The sequence below is a fragment of the Sesamum indicum genome, linkage group LG1 (genome assembly GCF_026168435.1).
Source record: "Sesamum indicum cultivar Baizhima isolate 11 linkage group LG1, ASM2616843v1, whole genome shotgun sequence".
Taxonomy (NCBI): Eukaryota; Viridiplantae; Streptophyta; class Magnoliopsida; order Lamiales; family Pedaliaceae; genus Sesamum; species Sesamum indicum.
In genome coordinates, this window is record NC_142657.1 from 21724758 (window position 1) to 21748159 (window position 23402).

General features: G+C 35.7%; 3 protein-coding genes and 1 pseudogene across 5 annotated transcripts; 2 read left to right on the forward strand and 2 right to left on the reverse strand.

Annotated features, from left to right (window-relative positions):
- Nucleotides 1–1312: 1312 nt before the first annotated feature.
- Nucleotides 1313–3008, reverse strand: LAP6 (Chalcone and stilbene synthase family protein). The gene is made up of 2 exons (XM_011096149.3): nucleotides 2739–3008; nucleotides 1313–2415 (listed from the first exon to the last, which is right to left on the reverse strand). The coding sequence occupies exons 1-2, from the start codon at nucleotides 2953–2955 to the stop codon at nucleotides 1445–1447; spliced, it is 1188 nt and encodes a 395-aa protein (XP_011094451.3). The 5' UTR covers nucleotides 2956–3008; the 3' UTR covers nucleotides 1313–1444.
- A 1326-nt stretch (nucleotides 3009–4334) lies between these two features.
- Nucleotides 4335–5773, forward strand: LOC105174155 (deoxypodophyllotoxin synthase-like; annotated as a pseudogene).
- Nucleotides 5774–6419: 646 nt separating this feature from the next.
- Nucleotides 6420–15446, reverse strand: ASG3 (SNF2 domain-containing protein / helicase domain-containing protein). Of its 3 annotated transcripts, XR_002287918.2 has the most exons (18): nucleotides 15121–15446; nucleotides 14837–14844; nucleotides 14222–14300; nucleotides 13954–14114; nucleotides 13716–13847; nucleotides 13055–13232; nucleotides 12716–12851; nucleotides 12247–12364; nucleotides 12036–12125; nucleotides 11653–11760; nucleotides 11347–11550; nucleotides 10518–10643; nucleotides 9789–10456; nucleotides 8721–8866; nucleotides 8106–8267; nucleotides 7595–7817; nucleotides 6952–7066; nucleotides 6636–6658 (listed from the first exon to the last, which is right to left on the reverse strand). XR_002287918.2 is itself a non-coding variant. In XM_011091626.2 (17 exons), exons 1-17 carry the CDS (start codon nucleotides 15302–15304, stop codon nucleotides 6634–6636), a joined length of 2640 nt encoding a protein of 879 aa, XP_011089928.1. In that variant the 5' UTR covers nucleotides 15305–15445; the 3' UTR covers nucleotides 6420–6633. The 3 variants fall into 3 exon arrangements, 2 of the variants coding, with proteins under 2 accessions (XP_011089928.1, XP_011089936.1); XM_011091626.2 differs by lacking the exon at nucleotides 7595–7817 and having other exon boundaries at nucleotides 6420–6658; nucleotides 15121–15445; XM_011091634.3 differs by lacking the exons at nucleotides 7595–7817; nucleotides 14837–14844 and having other exon boundaries at nucleotides 6420–6658; nucleotides 15121–15271.
- Nucleotides 15447–19372: 3926 nt separating this feature from the next.
- CCD7 (carotenoid cleavage dioxygenase 7) lies at nucleotides 19373–23224 on the forward strand. Its single transcript, XM_011096174.3, has 7 exons — nucleotides 19373–20225; nucleotides 20426–20554; nucleotides 21516–21647; nucleotides 21743–22021; nucleotides 22241–22326; nucleotides 22423–22743; nucleotides 22831–23224. Exons 1-7 carry the CDS (start codon nucleotides 19436–19438, stop codon nucleotides 23050–23052), a joined length of 1959 nt encoding a protein of 652 aa, XP_011094476.1. The 5' UTR covers nucleotides 19373–19435; the 3' UTR covers nucleotides 23053–23224.
- The last annotated feature ends 178 nt before the right edge of the window (nucleotides 23225–23402 follow it).

Below are 23402 nucleotides of genomic sequence, written 5' to 3' on the forward strand. Positions count from 1 at the left end.
GTGTCGGATTTTTAAATTAAAAATGGGTCGTCATAATGCAGTATATAAACACCTTATTTAGGTATATTGAGTTGTTTATATAATTTAATAATGTAAAATAAATGGGATGTAATATGATTAATTGTTAATTTAAAGATCATTAATAATATAACATGTATGATAATGAATTTAATGTGATTTAAATTAAATTTGGATAAAAGTACTCCTGCAAGTGAGAGCTCGTTGGATTTCATGCGCTAGTTTGACCCATGATTCACCTTTAAACCGTTGAGGCTTCTCAACAATAATAATATTGAAACAATTGTTCTTGATTATATCAACAATATCTACTTTCAATTACAATTTCATAAGAAATGCAGTCTAACAAATACTATTATAACAATCATTTACATAAATTAGTTTGGACTTTTAATTGTAGATCAATGTTGTATTTCATATTGCACTTTAAATATATATATATATATATATATATGATGCTTATCAGGATCTATTTGCACATACAGGTCAAAAGACCTTCACTAAAATCATAATATTAAAGAAAGACTAATTTACAAAATATAGGTTAACACTCTTATATTTAATTTGGACAAGATTTTAACTGAATAAATGAATAGGAAAACTTGAACGCCTAGTAATTAAAATGACTTGATAAAAATATCAAGATAGAGCGAAAGGATTGTGCAGAGTGCAAAATACGCTAGAAATATACTAAAAAAATGAGTGAACTTCGTTATCCAAATGACTGCACAAAAGTCTCTACCTACATACTACCGTATAGTAGGATCCAAGAGGTGTTAAAATGAGATTGAAATTTGGATTTATACAGATGCAGATATAACCTTTTGAATGACCCTTGCATAGTCAACATGAGAATCCGAGAATCTATTACTTGCTGCTTAATAAGTTGACTTTAGTTGGTTTAGGTGGACTTAGTTAGAGAATTATCAGTGTCTTATGATATCGTGTATAGGTGATATATCGTCCTTGTTATATGATCAGTCATCCTGTAAGATTCGGCTCGTTTTTTTGGTATATCAAGTTAGTAAAAGTAAACAAGCTATGGGCTCGATATTTGTTGGGCTTGCTTGGTGGAGGACTTTAACTTTAAATTTGAAAAAGTATTTGAAAACGCATCATTAATATATGTATATATATTTATATACACATTTCATAACATTTGTATAATACTAATAATAAAAAGAAGTATCTACAAATAATTTACATATAAAATTATACAACAAGATGCTATATATCTCGGTAGAATTAATGACAATTTATTAAGATGCCAAGAGCATATACTGTTTCATGTAAAGACACTTTGAAAACACACAACAAATTCTTGATTCTTTGACAATGCAACCAAAATCCTTTGATTTTCCTTACGTACGACACAACAACAACCCTTTTCAGCCATTTTTGTGCTACAAATCAAATGTAGTACTTCTCAAAGACTCCTAAGAAGAATGCCTTCAAACGTAATACCAGGCCCGAAAGCCAAAGCAAGCCCCCACTCTTCACCATTCTCTTTCTTCCTCAACTCCTCCCTCATATACTCCATCACATAGAATATGGTATTGCTGCTAACGTTGCCAAAATCCATCAATGCCCTTCTGCTGCAATCCAGCTTTTGACTGTCCAATCCGAGGTTGCTCTCCAGCCTGTTCAGGATCGCCGGTCCCCCCGGATGAACTGCCCAGAACAGCTCATTGTACTCCTTCAGACCCGCTTTCACCATCAGCTTCTTGCAGAAGTCCTCAATGTTTTCCTCGATCTTCTGAGGTAAGTCCCTCCCGAGTTTGAAGTATATGCCCTCTTCAGACAGCCGCCCGTCGATCACGTTGCTGGTTTCCGGCAAGAACTGCTGAACAGCGAAGTTCAGCTCCAAGAACGGCGACTCTTTCCCGATGACGGGGTCAGCGCCGATGACCACCGAGGCTGCTCCGTCTCCGAACAGCGCCGCCCCGACGAGATCATAAGGGCGAGCTTTATTCGGCGGTCGAAAGCCAAGAATCGTCGTCTCGGAAGTGGTCAGCAAAACACGACTTCCTGGATTGTTTTCGGCTATGTCTTTAGCGACTCTGAGGCCCGTGACGCCGCCGTAGCAGCCTAGGAAGTATAGCATTACGCGGCCGACGTCGTTTCTGAGGCCGAGTTCGGCGGCGAGGTAGAGATCGCCGCCGGGTAAGCGGATTTCGCTGGAAGAAACGTAGACGATGTGGGTGATGTGTGATGGTGGCCTGTTCCATTCTTTGAGGCATGCTAAGCTTGCTTCCTTTGCCATCTTCAAGACGGCGGGATTTGCTATTTCCAGGCGCTGTTTGATTGTCGGAGAGCCTTCTGTTGCTAGTTCAGGGTATTGATCCAGTATTTCTTTGGACATTACTGTGTATCTGGTTTTCACAGTAGTCGTTTTGCCTAGCAAGCGGAAATTCAAGAAATTAATTTACACCTAATTACTTTTTGATTTTCCCTTCTCGCAAAGTGAAATTACAATCGTACTAAAGAAATTATATTAACACCTCTTAAATTTAGCCATATTATGAAAATAACCCTCAAATCTTAATAAATTGAACTTAGTCCCATCGTTCTCATATTTTACGCTATAAATTCCTCGGAAAGCAACAATATAAATAATAATGGGGTAATGATTTATTTTTGGAAATGTGTGTTTTATTCTTAGGGAAGAAGGTATAACAGGATCGATTTTGTGCATCTAGAAAATAAATAAAATGGCTCACATAGGCGCTCGAGTTTCTCCTTGATGGCCAAATCATCGCACTTAGTGTCACGAATATAGCCCTCGACCAAGAAATCCTGAGGAACGAGTTGGTTGGGGAAGGCTTTCCCGATGGCGAGTATGGTTGCCTTTCCTGGAGTGGCAACACGTCCAGAAGCTGGTGGAGGCGATAGCTTAGTTGCACCATTTTTGTTGCTGTTGATGATGATGTTGGACATGGTTAATAGTAGCAAAGAGAAAGTATAAGGGTGGAGAGATAGTTTTGAGTGAAAAGATGGATGGATTAGGGTGAATATAAATGGGATGCTAGTATGTTGTTGGAGAGTGGTTGGTGTTAAGGAACAGTAGCATGACAAATTAATAAATCCATGGATTTTATGTGTTCTTGGGCTAGCTGGGATGTGTGAGATGTCTTAGATTCAAACAATCTTTCTCTTTCTTTCTAACTTAATTGTCTTCGGAATTTATGTTAAATTAAGGGGTCATCCTTCACAAATCTTAGACTTCCTACTATATAGGTGCCTAGCAACAATTCTCAGATGTAATAAAAGAGAGAAATAAAAGTTTGTTTTTGCGTTAGTTATATTTTGACATTCGAATTATTACCATTTTTATACTTTAGCATTTAATTTTTTTTGTGTCAACTACCGTTTGAATTTTATAAAATTTTGCACTTTGTCATTTATAATTATTTTTCAATCAAGTTTTTTGTCAAAAAAATATCACATGTAGTATACATGTGATATTAAGAGTTATGTAATGTGATATTTTTCACATATGCACAACATGCAATGTTTTTCCAGTAGAAAAATTAATTAAAGAAAAAGGTCATATATAGCAAAGTGCAAATTTACAAAGTTGAAATGGTAAGTTGACAAAAAAAAAATGATGGCAAAATATAAAAATTACTATAATTCAGATGCAAAATGTAATTCACCCTTTTTTTTTTATGAACGCCTGTTCAGATCTTCTATTATCAAAATGATATTATTTTGTATTTTTTATTAAATATATATATATATACACACGTTATATGTGTAAAATCTACCACATCTGTATTTTAAATAAAATAATAAATTAAATGAAATGCGACCATTTTGCAATAGAAGATTTAGAGTGCAGAAACAACTTCAATGTACTCATATATACACATTAAATTGGATTTTGATTTTTAACAATACTCTTTGTGACATTTTAGAGTTACATTCGTTATAAATTTTATGCTACCAGAAAACTTCAATTCTTAGGGTTCTCACATTGGATTACATATAGTAGCATTACCATGAATTTATTCTCTTTGTTGGATGTAACCATATGGGCCTACAAGAGATTGGGTCGATATCAACATTTTAATCGATACCTACAAATTCAGCCGAATCACAATTCACCACAAGTTCATGTTGTTCTTCATAAATTTTTAGGGCAATTTAGGTTGTTTTTTTTTTTTTTCTTATAGGATTCGATTAATTATATAGTTTGATATATTATATCTAGAAATAGATATTAATTAAAAATCAAACAAAAAATAATATATTATTATAAAAGTAAATATATATATATATATATATCTATATTTATAAGACTCAAATTCGAAACAATGATGTGATGCCTATTTTATGGTTTAAACAAGATCTCATTGACAATTTAGACTTAATCAGTACACATGAGTTTTTTTTTAAATGTTAATATGAAAATTTAGAAATAGTAATACAGTTTGCCTGTTATAATAAATAAATGAAAGTAACCTTGAAAACCGTATGTTAATTAAGATTTTTAATACCATTTACAAAAATATGGTTCAATTATTTTAGAAAATAAAATCATCCATCAATCCAAGTTATTATTGATATGTCTCCATATACATATAATGTATAAATATGCTGATATTTTTGTCACCCGTGACATGAGAACAAGTTGATATAGTCCATGCAAGTTGTGCATACATGCATTCCTCACGCATTTAGTTAATTAACACATCTGAATTTGGAAGATTAGAAAAAAAAAATACATAGAAATGAACAAAATTAAATTTTTAAGTCATGATGGCACTGGGAACATATTCATGATTCCCATCATTGATCTTCAAGTTCATGGGTGTCAGCCTGCAAGAATGCGTAGCATGCTCTTGAAGAGTATGGCATTTTCTTGCAAGAACGACGACTTCCCATCGGAATTAGACCAGCAAGTGTTTGACGTAACGGAAGGACTGTTTGGTCTTCCACTTGAGACAAAAACTAGAAACTCGGGGAAGTTGGGTGACCATGGGTATGTGGGACAATTGCCTCATGAGAGCATGGGGATTCCAGATGCAACAACCTCTGATGCTCATGAAGCTTTCACAACTCTCATGTGGCCTTCAGGCAACAACACATTCTGGTACATACATATGTTTGTCTAAAAACCACCTGCATACATATATTTTTCATATCCATTTCAAGAACTTGAATCATGGTATATCTAATGGTAAGAGCTGAATGTTTTTGTGTCTATAACGTGGGCTTAAATCCTCGTCAAAACATTAGGTGAGGCTGAACCTACGGATATTCTGACATGTATATATATATATATATAAGAACCTTTGTTCCCCGAAGACCAAACCACCTACTGTCATAATCTTCCTGGAACTGTGCGGCTGATATTTAAGTAACTTTTAGATCTACTTGTAATATATAATTACTCAGCCAGGCATCAAGTGCTAATGAAAGGAGACAAGCCCAGATACTCTCTGGCCTTGTTCTCCTACAACCATGGGACAACTCATATACCCGAAGAGCTTGTGGATACGGAACACTCACTGCAGTTTAAACCATTTCATAGTTACGGGCTGCTCCGTTTCTACCTCAGCCGCACTCCATCCGACATGTCTGGCAGCAGTGCTAAAGAGTATTGCGGTATTTTCGCCTGGGTTCAAACGTGAACTCATATTCAGATGTTCCGTGGTGATTTGGAGTAGATGACTCCGTGTGTCTGTGCCTGTGCGCTCGCTTATGTTATTTCATGTGTGGCATGTATGTCAGAATTGGACCTTGTCTTGCAAAATGTTGTAAGAATAAGATGTTCTTCCAGATTCCTACATACGAGTCATAAATTATAGAACTAAATTTATTAAATTTTTGGAGAAACTTATGAATTTGGACTAATCCTCTAATTATTTAATTCTACCTGGATAAGCTGAAAAAAGTTATAATTTAATCAAAAGCCGACTCTTTCATCGCAATTAACTTTATAAAAATTGGAGTTCTCTATCCTTCCAACTGTGTGGGTCTGACATTGATGTCACGTATGTATTTATTTAAAGTGTGTTTGGTCAGATTTATTTTATAATTTCCAAATTGTTTGGATGAAAATGAATTATAAAACTTATAAAATATTAGTAAGGACGATTTCCAAATTAAATAAACTAAAAAAAAGAGAGCATATTATAATTTTTTTAAAAAAATAAAAAGATGTTTTGCCTTCCTTACAGCAGAAACCAGATGTCATATATTCAGTTTAGTTCCAATAAAGGTAGAATCTACAAAATGATATGATGACAGCAATTAGCAGTAGCTACCAGTTGAGAACTGAAGCGCGCTGATAAAAGCTAACAAACAGAGAGGCACATCTGGAAACCTTGTCCACATGCCGCTGAAGCATATAATGATCTCATGTGATAAATTAAGTTGATTTAAGACAATAACTATAAGCAGCTCCAATACTTTTCAATAGGAAATTATAGGGAACTTACAAGTTACAACATAACATGTTTATTAACAAGACAATGTCAATACAGCTCACATACTCACTCCTGTACAGGCAGAGCATTGCATCTTACAGAGTCTCCAAAATCATGTGTAATATTATAAGCCATCAGAACAGAAGGGTGCAGTCGATGTCTCTATCATTAGCTGGCTGCATCATTCACCACGTCTGTAATAATATCTGCACAATACAGAAATAACTCGCCTGAGTATGGATATACAGGCCACAAAATCAGATGTGTGCATATGTTATGACATTCACATCCTGTAGCTGAGATACAAAAACTCGCTGTCCACTATGTATTCTAGGCATGATGTTCAGCGATAATTTTGACACATTAATTTGCGCTGCTGTATCTGAGACTTAAATGCTAGTTTGTACACAGGAAAAATAACCTCAACCTCGACGTCCTATCTAACAGACACGTGCACTCAGACACACACACACACACAAGAGAGAGAGAGAGGACATACACATATATATTTATGCCATACATGGCTGCATATTTTCGTAGAAGGCGTTCAACAGAATACCATTCTGAACGATCTGAACCATCTTGATAATTAATACGCGGCATGTGGATCGAAGCTGCCAAATTTAATTAAGAAACAAATATTATCGGGTATGTATGGAAAAATTGTATAGATTAGACTAACTGGCAGTTGACATCAACAGAAAAGGAAAATAAGGATTATTTCCAGCCTCTGCAAAAACAGTGAGAACCACACACAATCAGCATCACAAGAATATGGTGTGAAATAACACATACATGGAATCAGGTAATGACTAAAAGAACACGGTGACTCCATGAATGGGTGGCCATTAGTGGAGGTATGAGAAATACAGGATTTCTGAGTATGACAGTGAGAAAAAGTGGATGAATGAGTTTGTGTCCAAGAAAAGAAGAGTCACCAAGCCATTAAATGCATTGAAAACTGGCATGAGATGGATGAAAGGGAGAGAGCGAAAATTCCAAAAGTTGTGGGAATAGCTAATTTTGTAATGTATATAAAATCATTAGTAGGCAGCAACGCTGGAAACAGTGACTTCCTTTAGAGTTCCTTTCATCAACTCATTCTTATTTTCTCTCTTTCAATTACTTGTTTCTCTAAGTACCTGATGAGATTTAGAAACAATCATAATCTGCATAGGAAGAACCTCTTGGCCTCTCTCCAGTCTCCCTTTCCACTGACAGCAACTTTCTATTTTCATTCGTTCTCATTTGTCCTTCTTTAGAAAATGTAGAAGACCTGCCTGTGCCATGTCTATCAATAATCTACCGACCTACTTATCTACAGAACTCCATTGCAGTAAATTATGTCAGTCATAAGATGACTCTCTGCATGAAAATGACATTAATTACTTATGTCGGCCTTGGATTTCTCATTCTTGGGTCGTTAAAGCCAGCAAAAAAGTAAGAAATCTTAGGGAACCATGGGGCAGTGAAGCTGCACTAAAGCATTAAACAAGATCTGATGCAGGCTCCGTACCACATTCAAGTAGCATGAAATTTAAATCACAACCATACTCCAGCATAGCTACTCAGAAAAGCAGATAAAATCCAGAGTAAGATTTTCAGGTGTTAGAAGAAAAGTGCTGTGAATCAAGAAAAATGACCAAACTGTACCAGAATATTGAGCAGCTGAAAATGATGCTTTCGCAAGGCAAACTTCCAAATCAGCAATGGAGATACTACTGCGAGGGACTTTACGCCTGGGATTATATGACTGCACAACAGCTAAACCTACCCATTGAGGAGCATTACTAGTACGTGACACACTATGGTCCTCTGCAGAAAATCAGTTGCAAGGCTAAGAATAACTAGGTGAAGGAAGCAACAGGAAAAAGATAAAGAGGTTTGATGTATCAATGGATAACAATTTGGAGCGCCACTTGGACAAACTATCGCCTCACTGCCTGATGGTTCAAAATAAAGTTCAGAAAATGGTAGATGAAGATCCTTCAAGAAGATGTTAAAAATAGTGAGAAAACCACTTCAAACCACAAGTTTGACTTATCTGAAAAATAAAGCTGGTTAAAGTTTGGATATCTCTACACAATCACAAGACAACAATAGGGAACACCACCAACAAAATGGCTGTTCTGATTTTTTCCAATAAAAGTGAGGATAAAAAATGAGTATTCATTTGCATTGTTTCAAAAGTTTTCTATACATTTAACAGTATTCCAGTACTCTCAAGAACCTGTAAGTAAAAAATGGATTATAAAGCAGGAAACTGACCAGTTACTGCTATGAGATGAAGATCTCCGAGATGGAGATCCCCAAATTCTGAAGCTTGCTCGTATGTGTTGGGAATGGTAGCTGAAAGCCTAGCCAGTGCATCAAAAAGGCCCCCATGCCCCCAGTTTCCAGAATTATCAACACAGCTGCACAAAGAATCTTCACAAGTCAAAATTCCTTAAGCATAATTCAAACAAAAAAAAGAGCCATTACCTGTTACGAGAAGTTCACATCACAAGTAATACTTGGAATCTCATTGTTTAATGTCAGTAAGTGATGGCCATGTCCCCGAATGATAATAATTCATACTTTTTTTATTTTCATCCTTTTCACAGATTGCAAATGGAAATTGAAAATAGAGGTAGACAGGGTAAACCAGTGAAATAAAAAATTTCTCGACATCTTCAATCATGTATGGATTCATCCTCTGTTCCATGTTGTTCGGTCCTCAACGTTTAGGTCAATTCAGCCTTTTCGATGCCAGTAATAAACCCATATTAATGATGGAGGATGCATGCAAGCTAACAGCTGGAAAGAAAATTGTTTTATCCATTAAGATTGTTTGGGAGCTTATGAAAGTAGATGTTACCTTAAAAGATAAGTTGTTAATTTGTTTGGAGAATACAAAGTTCAAAATGCCAATAACGCTGTTTAGTCAGGGAAACCTTGTCATTTGCTCCTCTAAGAAGTTCATAAGATTTGAAAAGGAAAAGGCTGAGATCTCGATTTTTATAACTACGTGTCGGATAGCTTTTAAGTTCATAAACACTTCTTTGCAAATTTACACCAGTGTATGTCTTATAAGACCTTAAACATCTAACTGGTCTTTTTTCCCCTTAAGATAAGCGTAATCAAACACCCTTGTATTAAACCAGCAAGTAGCATACCAGTATCTGAGAGATTTAACTTGAACATACTAACAAAGCTCCAGCAAAATGAAATTGGTTGAAAAAGTAAACATAATGAAGGGGTGGCATTATGTGTTAAAAGAAAAGATTCCTTGATAAGACAACCTCAAGCACAGAAATCAATGATCAGAATATAAGTAATTCGTGATGAGAAATGTACCTGAATATAATAGTTGGCTCAGAAGGACAAATTGCTGCAGTGTTTGTGCAGTCCCCATAAACAAAATGAACTGAACCAGAATCCGACATCATATCCTGATTGGCCGGAGGAACAGGACTACTGACACATAATGAATGATATCCAAGAGCTTCCCACTTAGATAGTTTCTTCTCTTCTGCCTTCTTGCGAGCAGCTTCAGCTTTAATGTGTTTTTCATCAGGTAAGCTTCTCCTATTCCCTAATTCCAGCATATCAGTGTCATCTGCTGATGATGCTTTCTTGAACTTCTCAACCCATGACATGTATGAAGCCTCATCAAGGCCAGGATCAAAATCAATAGACTGAGACCTCTCTTTCATGACTAGATCATGACCATCCATCAGATTCATTGGATTGATCTCAAACCTCCTGTCACTCACGTCTGATTGTAACTCATGGCGGGACGCAATAACCTTTTCAGCCAAATCGATCAGTTCGCCCATATCTAGTAGATTATCTGATTTTTCCATATTCATCTCCGTGGTATCAAAAACATGCAACCCAAATATGACAGATTTCAGATCACCAGCTTCAGTCCCTCCAATATTACCTCCCTCATGCTCCAAAATATTGTCCCCTATAACATTATGACTCAGCCGTAACTTTCGTTCTGCTCTACGCATAATAACCTACATTCATCCCACATCAGTAATGGAAATTGTGGCTGTAAGAAAATATTAACCTACTTACCTCCTCAATCGTACGCCCTATAACCAAATTAATAGACAAGACATGATTGCTTTGACCAATTCTGTGAGCACGCTGCAGAGCCTGCTTATCCACTTGGGGATTCCAATCCTGCTCATAAAATATGACCTGCAAAGTAATGAATTTTCACAATCTATTACGAGCATACTTACTTGTGGACAAAGTTCAATTCCCATTTGCATATAAACATATATACCTTGTGCTTGTGTGTATTTTTTGCATATATTTATAACATGTATATATATACATACATACATACATTGCGCTAGTGAAGCACAATCTAGTTCTATTCTAGTTCTGTCTGAAATTAATTGAGCAATTTCTGTATCAGTTAGCTAGCCAGAGTAGGGACTGTCATTACCCTGTTGCAATCAAGTGCAGCTATTTTCAAAAAGGTATTCTATATCTAATTCTCATCTCATTAGCACATGTCAAGGTGAGTTGTATATCCATATTGACAATGACAACAATTGAGAAAAAAGTTTAAAACACTAATGAAGAAGTGTATTTCCGTAAGTATTGACACTGGTTTTTTCTTTGCCCATCACGCAATTCACATGCCTACCCAAGCATAATTCATCAAACATGGATGTGACCTAACAGTTTCAAGTAAAATTTGACATTTTTTATGGCACATAACGAAGGGATTATCATGTGATACTTCTCTAAACATTTCGGTCTAACAGAGCAATAATAATAAAAATTCAAAGAAGCACTCCTTACCTCTTTCAAAAACAATAAATGTTGTTGTGCAAAGTTCAATAGTTACATTGCAAGGATAGAAAGTAAGTAAAATGGAAAGCATACGGACCGTGTCAGCAGCCATAAGATTTAACCCCACTCCCCCAGCTCGTGTGGAAATCAAAAAGACAAATGGACTGCTAATATAAGCATCAGAACTGGCACTTTTAGTGACAGAATTTTGGCTGAACCTTCTGATTGCAGCGAAGCGCTCCTCCGCTCGAATTGAACCATCAAGTCGCTCATAAGTATATTTCCTCAATTCTAAGAAGTCCTGCATGACATACAAATATGATGAAAGGCTTAAGGAAGTAATACAAAGTCAGCCACATGACATAGAACCTTTACAGTAAGTACATAGAAAATAAGAATTCACCTGTAATATATCAAGCGTATGAGTCATCTGCGCAAACAATAGAACTCGATGTCCACTGTCATGCAGCTTCTGAAGTAGCTGATCCAAAATTAGAAGTTTTCCGCTAGCCTGGTGAAACATAAATTGATGTACCAGAATAGCTTCATCATATGCTATTCTAAATGACCAATAAAACTGCAAAACTTATATCAAAAAGTTGAGAAGACTGCAGGATTGCAGACAACCATGTGTGTTATCACAAATGAATGTTTAATTGCTTTCACTTTATTTCGTGTTGTCGAAATGGTAGCTGTAAATGGAAAATTGTGTCATCTCATATTTCAGTTTCAAACTCCAAAAGTAAGCTCCTGTTCTGTAAAATCTGAATTGGCTAGTTTGACTACCTGAACCAGGTGCTCACCCTCCTGATACGGTTCAGGCTCAATACCTGGAAAGAGGTATGGGTGACTACATGCTTTCCGAAGCTGAATTACCTAAAGGAGAGTTATAATTTACCACCATCAGAGTTGCATCAGGCCAATCAGAATTAGTAAGTAATAAAATATGATGAACAACCACTAAGAGAATTACTCGGGCAGAAAGAACTCTGCTTACAATATTATTCAACGATTGAGCACTGGAAGCTCCAGAAGCAAGTGCAACCAACTTCGGAAGTTCCTTCCTCAGTATTGACACATAAACCTTCTTCTGTAGGGGAGACAAAGGTGCCATCCTGTCCACAAAAATACCTAACCATCAAGGCAGTGCATAATGTGGTCCGCAACAGATTCAAGCAATATAATGCGAAGGCGACAATGATACAGTAAGGAGAATTGACACATAAACCCTTCTTCTGTATGGGAGACAAAGACGCCATCATATCAATAAAAGTTTCAAACTGTCCAGCTAATGCATAATGTAGTAAGTACCACATTCAAGCACTAAGATGCGAGGACAGCTTTGATACAATAAAGTAACCAGCTTCAAGCCAGTTACTGAAACCCGACTAACTTTGGGGATGTAACCAGGTGATAAATGTAGATCACCTAATAAAAAGAGCCAACAACTAGAGTAAGAAACTAACACGGTTATTTCGGTAACAGGCGGCAGTGACAGAGTTCCAGATTCCACAAGCATAGATTTGGTCCTTCGAAGCATGAATGCTCCCAGCACATATTTTAAAATCTTAAATTGTTCCTTCACTTTTTCTGTATCTTCGCCTGCTCAGAGAAGATATTAAGATGGAGCTCCATATAGAACTACTTCACTCTAATTATGCTGAGTATCTCATCAATTCCCTTCTAAAACCATGGTAATCTTTCAGCAAACTTGTAAGACTTTTCAGTCAATCAGATCTTTTCATTCATTAGCAACTGAGCCCTATGCATTCCAGAAAGCAAATATGTGCAAATGACTAACTTACAAGAAGGATCTCCAGCTTCCTTGAAATCAGCGACGAAATGCTCCAGTGTTCCAAAGATTAATGGCATACAGAAGTGCATCAAAGCCCAAAGTTCAGTAATATTGTTTTGAATAGGTGTTCCCGTCATCAACAATTTTCTTGGCATGACAAATTGCTCTCTTAGAACATTATATAAGACCTGTTAAAGTTTGCCAACAAGAAGGCTGTAACAGCAGTAAGATCTATACAAGTATAGAAATCATAAAAGTCAAACCAGTTACCATATCATCATTTACTACCAGATTAGAACTAAATGCAGCTTTAAACAATTCTCATCACATCACTTCTGGATTATGGTAGTAGAAACCAGTTACTGGAGATCAGTAAGATGTCAGACTGAGAGATAGGTCAGAAAATCAGAACATGCATAACACAGTGAGATAACAAGTAACCATTCTACAGTGTGCAAAGACATTGCGCTCATAATATGAAAACAGATTGTTCATAATGTTCACTCATGGCAAACATGAAAAACAATCCCATTTACGAGATCCACAACTTCAAAAGAAGCGAATCTGGCATTATAACCAAAGAAATTTTGCCAACCTCAGCAGGATTGCATTTGCATGTAGAACTTACACCAAATTCTAAAATAGATGAAGTGTGTAATCTTTACTCATACACTCGAAGGATTTTTGAGTCTCTGTGCCTCATCAATTATTGCATAATGCCATGGGAACTGAGAGAGAAAATCTTGATCGATCAATGCTATGTCATACGTTGTCAATAGCACATCAAATGGCAATGTTGGGATCTGTGACAGACAAGGAAAATCTTAAGTTCATCCCATTATCACGTGTGAGTGCACACGTGATAAAGTTTTGCATTAGGACTCAAAAATGCAGACAGGGACTACTTACATGAGATGATAATGACAGCTCTTTTACATGTTCATGCATCTCCCCTCGTAATGTACGTCTGTGTTCCTTTTCTCCAACATAAGGGAGCAGTCTCAATTTTGGAGCAAACTTGCCCACTTCAGACACCCAACCATCAATCACACTAAGAGGACATAACACCACTGCAGGTTGAATTAAAAATCGTACACTGAAATTATGACCTACACGTTTTTAAAATACGAAATTTGAAAAACAAATAATATTAGTGAAGGTAATATGTATTACTTACAGAACGGCCCAGGAGACTTCTGACAAATTTTCAAGTAACTCAAAAGAGAGATAGCCTGCAAAGTCTTCCCGAGTCCCATCTATAGCAAAATCATTCACATGAAGGTAATTTCCCCAAACAACAACACAGATAAACATATTTAAGATTAAGATAATCACAGCATTGGCTTTGAAGCCCGATTCCCTATATATTTCTCCTAAAAGTCCCTCTTGACAGCTTTAACATGCCTCACAAGATGTACTTCTACTGATTGCAAAATGCATAGATAGTACGATCTAGCTGAGATGATGTAATGCAACACGGCTGGTATTACATACACCACCTGGAATTCACATTATTGATGCTTAAATACCATCAACTCATCAACAACCCATAGGTTTCCCACTAACTCTCAACAATAATTTTCAGTACAGTGTACGGAAAACTCTATCACGAATGAGAGTGAAACATCAAGAAAACCAGCAATTCCAACAATTATTCACAAAAAGCAAATGCAATAAATCAAAATTCAAGTCTTCCATTATAAAGAAATTGAAGCATGATTCCACAAGGGAAAAAAACACATTGCCGTTGAATTTTGCAACTCGAACTATGTCCGTATAACATAACTCTCACCTCGTCCCCTGCAACAGAAAAGTAGGAAGAGAAAAGCAATCACAAGAAAACATCAGAAACTCAACCAACGGACATCAAAACTACTTCAAGGCAACTTAAATTTATCATGTAACAGCTAGCTAAAGAAGCAATTAAATTAAGTCAGAGACCCAAGGCCACTTAAACCCCATATTAGTACCCATAATATTGGTGCGGAGCCGAGTTCCATAATGACAACACTCTCCTTTCCTCTTCCCAAACATTCTTGCATACAGAACAAAGGGGGATTCTAAGTATGAATATACCAAGTATGACATTGACGCCGAGGTGGTACCGTCGAATGAGCCACGAGACACCTTCGACTTGATGAGGTTTAAGCGCCGCCGTGACCGCAAAATCAGATGGATCGACACGCGCTCCTTCGGTGGCGCGCGAGTCTCCGCCGTAGACGTACTTCGCCGCCGCGATTAGCCTCCGCTTGTAGTCCATTACTCCGCCGGAACAGTGGCGGTGGAGTGCCGAGGTTTTAAATCTTGGAGTACAATTACCACAATACCCCTGAATTAATATTGCTCAAGTAAAGCTTACTTGGTATGTTGAAAGTCTAAACTACCAATGCTGTCCGTTGACAGATGTTGCACAGAGACCAATCCTTGTTTTAATCCCCCCACCTGTATATGCACTTTTTTTTTACTAAAGATAAATTAGTAATAATTATCATTCATCTATTTATATAAATTATTTTTACTTTTTTAAAAAATACATATATAAGAAAATTTAATATTATTTATGTTAAAAAAATACATATATAAAAAAATTTAATATTATTTATGTAAATAACTATCCTAAATTATTATATTTGAGAAATCTTGAAGTTTAAATTTTCTAGCTAAAATGGTATGGTCCAATTTTCTACTTAATTTCACTGCGTAAAATAATTTTTATTTAATACATAAATTTCATTATTTAATTAGAATGATCCCTTGTTAAATATAATATTTTTATAAAAATCTCAAAAAAAAACCTTTAAAGTTTAAACAGTAGAAGGGTAAAAGTAAGACGTATAGTTAAATGAAAATCATGGCAACTGCGAAGATTTCGTGGAAGGGGAAAAAGTTGACCATTTGGTAAAAATTTGGTGAGATCTTATCATGAAGACATGATATTTGGCATTATATGTGATAGTGTAATTAGCTAGTTGGATATTTCCATTGTCGCTAATAGAAAATATTATTATATTAATATTCGTTAGGAAAAATACTAAATTTTACTTAATCACGTCCACCACTTCTAATATTTTACTCTATACGTATTAGATTTAATTCTTTAATATATTGTGATGACTAAATTTTATTAATGCGTTTTTTAATATGGTTTGATTAATATGTTATATAATATACATAACATAATATTCGACAACAATGCTAAAAATATATCTCAGTTATAGTTTTATATATGATGCTCAATAAGATCGATCCTAGGGAGTAAGAAATAGATCATAAAAAAAATACTTTGTGCGACCAAAGTTGTACCTGCAGCATATTGGAAGGCGTGGTTTTATAAATATGGCAGAATCGTGCATGTGAATCATTAATATAAAATTGACAGTGTAGTCAGGATGAGTCTATGCATACTGAATGTCAAGTCAATTTGAGATTGAATCGTACCGACTGAATAAATAAAATACATATTTAAATCATTTTCAGAATTTAAATGTCCTCACTGTAGAAATCGAAAATTTCATAATGACTAACAACTTGTCATGATATTTCACAATCTTAGTGTAATTTATCTAAGAATCCCTCTGCTCAGATGCCGTCCTCTTCAAGTTTGTTGTGTTTCATGGCATTGAAGCCGTCCATTAATTATGTCGATTAGTGGGTGAAATGATGCTTAAGCGAGAGCCTAGGCATCTTTGGTACATGCACTTTTAAGTAATTGCATTTTGCACCTCAAACTAGGTTCATTTGCTACTTCATATATGCCAAAAAAAATGAAAAAATAACAAATTGACCCTCAAATGGATATTGCCTGCCCATACAAATATACGTCGGAAAATGATCCATGCTGGAACTCAAGGGGTAAAATAGTCATTTACTGTTTATTTCCGTCACTTCCTTCTCTACCCACCACCCAAACTAGCCAAATAACCATTTATCTTTGATAAAAATAATCTATTATATAATTCCAAGTTGTATTCGGCTAATATTATAAATATCGTTAATTTCAAATTAAGAAAAAGATACCTCAAAAATAAAAAATTGATGCTCATAAATAGACAGGACAAGAACGAATACTCTTTTATTTAATAAAAAATTTTAAAGTCTCAATTTTAATATCGAAACAACTCTTTATGAACCAATCAATCGGGTTCTTATTAAACTCTGAGTCATATTTAAAATAAAAATTTTATTTTACAAATATATATATAGAATTTGAAAATGAGAATCTTTTCATTCCCAATTTAAAACCATGAGTGATATTAAAAGAAGGATTAAAAAAAAAAACAAGAAGAAGAAGCAAATTGAAGCGTGAGAACCTCAAATTGCCACCTAATTATACCATCCAAGAAGCAATGGTAAAACCCCACTTTGTCACTAAGCAATGTCCCTTAATTTGTCTACATTGATGCGGGGTTAATTAATTAGTTGCTTCCTAAAACCCTAATTATTAAATCATATTCAACCATGTGTGTGTATGTATATATATACATATATATATATATAGCACTTTGATTTCGGAGACCTCTCCAATTTGGACCAAAGCAATTGGTTTTGATTGGAAGGCAACCCCAAAATTGGAAACTCCCATGTAACTTTAATTCACTATTTTTATTTGGAAATTATTGATTAATAATCAATATTGGGCCACATTGGGGGGACATTCACAAGTTCACATACACCTAGTTGAGGATGAAATCATCAGATTCCTCATTAGACGGCCTAGGTGGGGGATTTAATTATGTCACCACCCCCAAATTTGCTTGTCACTTTGTTGACAGTATCAACACCAACATTGCTACTTGGTATCAAAGTGACACACGCACGAACACACACACACATATATATATATATATGCTGTCATTGTTTATGATCATTGTTCCACTCATTTTGATTGCTCCTTTATTGTTTTGCATCTTTTGTTTTTACATATGTGATGGGATATACAGTTCAATTAGTGTTTTGTTGCGTGAAGTATTATTTATTATAATTTAATTATAAACTATGTAAATTTCTCAATTACAATATATATCGAATACTCGTGTACATCATCAATTTCTTTAGACTGGAAGCTTTGGAGGCATATATGATCTCGTTTCTACAGACAACGTCAAATAATGCATTATTTATTCATTAATTCAAAAAAAAAAAAATCAACTTTGTTGTGTTCGTTTTGTAATAATTATTACTTTATATATATATATATATTCTTGGATTCGTAGTTATTAATGTAACTAAAACTGTATTGGTATTTAAATATATCGAATGATATAACGAATTTTATTTATTTAAAGAAATATTCTTAAATTAAGTATATAATAAGTAAATTATGATTAATTAAAATGGGGAAGCATTCAAGTAGGTAATGATTGTGAAATTGCTCAAGGTCTAGTTGATTTGATGAGCAACGTACTGGGGCTCGATCAAATCCAACTTCATGTCTAGTGTTTGGGCAGAGTCAATCATAATGAGGTTAAAAAAGAATATATTTTTTATTTTTTAGGTATAATAATTTCCCACCATAATCATAACACAGCAAGAAACTTTAACATAAAGTGGGGGGACAAATTAATAGAGTCCTGAGGTGTACTGTTTCTTCATTAATTGGGACCGCATCTAAGTTTCTGACTGCAGAAACAATATAAATTCATTCATTAATTTATAGTTAAATGAAATTTATAATTATAATTTTTATATATCAACTTTAGACCGCCACCTCTCTCTCTATCTCTCGTCTTTTTAAATTTTATTCTATATTTTTTCACCCAACTTATCTTGGGATTATTACTTATATAATAAAAATGTGGTTTCGTAATAACTATATATATCAAACACGAATTAAGGATATTAGAGAAAGATTGGTTCACGGTCTGGGCAACGTGTGACATATAAATAAAATAAAATACCCTTAGAAAAAATAGAGGGGTTGTTCTGGAACAAGGAGTAAAGCAAGAGACAGAAATGGCCCACCAATTTGTTGAATTTTATTATTGATGAAATCTGAATTTGGTGATAGAGACCCACCATGCATTTTCAAAGTGCCCAACACAAACAATGCTAAAACTATGGATCCCACACCCAATTCCTCATTAAATCAAACGCCTCATGCATGTAATCCAACTATATATGCTACCATCAATTCTTCAAGACTAGCTTATTGCTTCCTGTAAATCAATATTTTTCATATTCATCTATTATAAATATTATTATTTCTTAATTATATTTGAAATATAATACCCATATTTATTATACGACTAGTTTGAATTTGATAAATATTATATTTAAGATATTGTACATATACAAATTAATGTACATGAAAAACTTTATATAAACCACTCAAGGGGCTGCTTTCGAACATCACTCCCATACTACAAAACTTCATCTCAAATCCACCCAAAATATGCAGGCCAAAGCTTGCCATCTCCTCCCTACAAAGCTCCCCGCCGCCGCATCACCACCTAAACTACCACCGCCAACGTACAACACCTCACAGCACAACACCATATCCCGCGCCGCCATATCCATCGCAGCCCCCACCACCACTCCCCAAGAACTCTCCACAACAGTACATGACCCTGTTGCACCAGACGACACCGTCACAGCTTTCTGGGACTACCAATTCCTCTTTGTCTCCCAACGCGCCGAAACCACCACACCCATCACCCTCCGCCTCGTTGACGGCGCGTTGCCCCACGATTTTCCCTCAGGCACGTACTACCTCACGGGACCGGGCCTCTTCTCCGATGATCACGGATCCACCGTGCACCCCTTGGACGGCCACGGGTATTTGCGGGCGTTCAAAATCGATGCTGCCCGCGGGAAGGTGGAGTTCATGGCTAGGTATATAGAGACGGAGGCGCAGGCCGAGGAGCGGGACCCCTCCACCGGCAAGTGGCGGTTCACGCACCGCGGCCCGTTTTCGGTGTTGAAGGGAGGGAAAATGGTGGGGAACACCAAGGTGATGAAAAACGTGGCGAATACGAGTGTTTTACGGTGGGGCGGACGGCTGTTTTGCTTGTGGGAAGGCGGAGATCCTTATGAGATTGAAGGTCGGACTCTGGCCACCGTCGGGAAATTTAACTTAGCAGGTGATCGGAAAATGTCGCCGGAAGCTGAAGACGACGGTGGCGAAAGGTTCACGGCTGATTTCTTGGACGTGGCAGCTAAAATCTTGAAGCCCATACTACATGGTATGGTTATGTATGTATGTATGTATGTATTATGCATGTATGCTTGGTTAATGCATGCAATCATATTTTGCTTCCATGTTCTCATTATTCACATGACTATGCACAGAATTTCGTGAATGATTTCATCATCAGATCATTGTTGGAGTTTTTAATTGATTAATGTTATAAATCCGATGATCATGGGAATCAAATTCTGGCAGGAGTGTTCAAGATGCCTCCCAAGAGATTGTTGTCTCATTACAAGATTGATGTGAGAAGGAATAGATTGTTGATCATGTCATGCAATGCGGAGGATATGTTACTCCCTCGTAGTAATTTTACTTTTTACGGTGAGTAATTAAATTCACTACATGATTCAAAATAATAATAATAAATAAATCTCTACATATAATTAATTTCCTTCAAAACTTTTGAGCTTATAATGCTAGAAAAATATTTATCATATCCAACTAATTAATTCTTCAATTTTCTACCTTACGAAAAATTTAGAAAATTCCCCCATATATAAAATCTATTTTGTAGCGAATTATATGTATAACGTGAAATAAATAAGAATAAATTATGTTTTGACATCCAAAATATACTCGTTTTTCATATTTTGTCATCTAAATTTTTTTTGGTCTACTTATCATATATGACAATTTTCTGATCTATTTTTCTATTGTAAAAACATCATGACATGCAATACATATGCTATATTTAAAGATGTTTTTTTTTCCCAGATGCACTATATGTAATGTCTTTCGATATAAAAGACGATCGGGAAGTGATCATATATGATGATCTATAAATTTCATAAAGTTGAAATGATAAGTTGGCACAATAAAAAATTTAAATAACATAGTGTATAAATAATTCCGGCAACAAACTATAATTTATTCAATAAATAAAGTATAATAAAGTATACATATATATGACATCAGTACTCATAACGACAATAGCATAAATAATGCTCCCTTGGCTGGATTGAGATTAGAATAAAAATAAGAGTCATACTCCTTGAAATAATGTTTACTGTATCTTTCTTGTTTCCTTCACAAAATAAAAGAAAAGTGGAGACAATCTTAATTGTTTTTCTTTTATATATTACTATGTTTCTGCGATTTCAGCAGCTTATAGATCTGTCCAACTATAAATAAACAAAGACATTGTATACACAGTACGGACAAGATAGGGGATATTGCGGTATTGTCGCGTTTCAGAAGTAGTAGCATTTCCCAGTGATTCTTTTTTGTTTGGTTCTTGGTTTAACACTATCCTTAATTATTTAATTAAAAATTTAATTTTCAGAATTCGATTCCAACTTTAGGCTGCTGCAAAGCCAGGAATTCAGCATCCCGGATCAGATGATGATCCATGATTGGGCCTTTACGGATTCTCATTACATATTGTTTGGAAACAGGATCAAGCTTGATGTTGCAGGTAATATTTTTTGATATTTTCGTCTGTCTCTTTTAATAATTAAGAAAAATAAAATGGAATAGTGATAATAATAATAATTAATTGGAGTAGTGCAGGTTCAATGAGAGCAGTGTGCGGGTTATCTCCAATGATATCAGCATTATCCTTGAATCCAAGCAAGCCCACTTCTCCAATCTATTTGCTGCCTAGATTTCCAAATGCTCAGCCAAACAGGCTCGCCCGGGACTGGAGAGTGCCGATTGAAGCGCCTTCACAGATGTGGGTACTTCACGTGGCCAATGCCTTTGAAGAGAAGCGCTTCGACGGAAACCTTCACATTCAAATCCAAGCCAGTTCCTGCTCTTATCAGTGGTTCAATTTCCAGAAAATGTTTGGTAACTACGACCTCCCATGACGTTCGTTCAAGTAGTACATAACGATATCCTTTGATGGCCTGCAGTTGTGTTTTATATTGCAAACTTCCGTCCGAAAATCGGTTGTTAGGAGAACATGCAATGTAAAACACGACAGCAAGGAATTCTAGGTGTGTGTGTGTGTGTGTGTTTTCTGTTTAGCTTGTTTTGCTGAAATTTCAGCTTGTTTTCTGTTACCAGGATATGATTGGCAGAGTGGGAGATTAGACCCTTCCATGATGAACTTGGAACAAGGCCAGGAAAAACTGCTCCCTCACTTAGTCCAGGTTTCTCTCTTTTGCTTTCATCAACCGAAATCCAAAACTCAGTACTCATATATATATTTACAATGTCATTAACAATATTAACTTCACACAATGCAGGTTAACATAAGCTTGGATGCCAATGGAAACTGCCAAGAGTGTCGTGTAAACGATCTAAACCAATGGAACAGACCTTCGGATTTTCCCGTCATCAATCAGGACTTCTCGGGCACCAAAAACACTTACGTCTATGCAGCCAGTTCCTCCGGCTCACGCCAAGCATTGCCACACTTCCCGTTTGATACAGTCGTAAAGCTAGACACTGTTGATAAGTCCACACGCACCTGGTCGACCGGTAGACGGAGATTCATCGGTGAGCCCATTTTTATCCCTAAAGGGAGCAAAGGCGAAGAAGATGATGGCTATCTCCTTGTAGTAGAAGTGAGCAGCACAATCTCTAAAATGTTAATCCATTTATTTAATAATTAATTCCTCCTAATTTAAATCATTATTATCATTATTTTGCAGTATGCAGTTTCAACACAGAGGTGCTATCTTGTTATCCTGGATCCAAAGTTGATAGGGTGGAAGAATGCTTTGGTGGCAAGGTTTGAAGTCCCTAGACACTTGAATTTTCCTCTTGGATTTCATGGATTTTGGGCTCCAAATGTCTGCAATGCTGTGTCCACCCAAGTCTCAAGGCCTATTGCTCAAGAATTTGCTCTGAGTTCAGCAAATGCACCATATTAGGGAATTGGTAAATCTACCGGTTGTATATTGTAAAATGGTGATGTATCTCCTATTTTATTTGATATTTAGGAACATTATATGTGAAATAGTATAAATGACATGGATTTTCTATACATGTCATTTGTATATGAAATGTAATACCATTTTTTAAATAGAAAGTTGGAATTGAAAAGCTGATATAGTTAGAGCAATTGATGCACTTAATTAGTTTGAAAGAGTTGGTATATGTGCAGCGTGCAATATATTTATTGTTCTAATTAACAGTTAATTTTAGAGGCATTGATTTTGTAAAATCGAATCGAATTGAAATTTTAATTTATGATATATCTATAAATATCAATATTGTATCG

Bases quoted from the DNA above. Each gene is read 5' to 3' on its own strand.
- LAP6 (XM_011096149.3), bottom strand. From the start codon at position 2,955: ATGTCCAACATCATCATCAACAGCAACAAAAATGGTGCAACTAAGCTA. The intron at 2,416-2,738 runs GTGAGCCATTTT...TCCGCTTGCTAG, and splicing joins GGAGAAACTCGAGCGCCTAT to GCAAAACGACTACTGTGAAA.
- ASG3 (XM_011091626.2), bottom strand. From the start codon at position 15,304: ATGGACTACAAGCGGAGGCTAATCGCGGCGGCGAAGTACGTCTACGGC. The intron at 13,233-13,715 runs GTATGAGTAAAG...AAACTTTAACAG, and splicing joins GACTCAAAAATCCTTCGAGT to GTCTTATATAATGTTCTAAG. The intron at 10,457-10,517 runs GTAAGTAGGTTA...GGATGAATGTAG, and splicing joins TAGGGCGTACGATTGAGGAG to GTTATTATGCGTAGAGCAGA.
- CCD7 (XM_011096174.3), top strand. From the start codon at position 19,436: ATGCAGGCCAAAGCTTGCCATCTCCTCCCTACAAAGCTCCCCGCCGCC. The intron at 21,648-21,742 runs GTAATATTTTTT...GGAGTAGTGCAG, and splicing joins GATCAAGCTTGATGTTGCAG to GTTCAATGAGAGCAGTGTGC. The intron at 22,022-22,240 runs GTAACTACGACC...TTCTGTTACCAG, and splicing joins CAATTTCCAGAAAATGTTTG to GATATGATTGGCAGAGTGGG.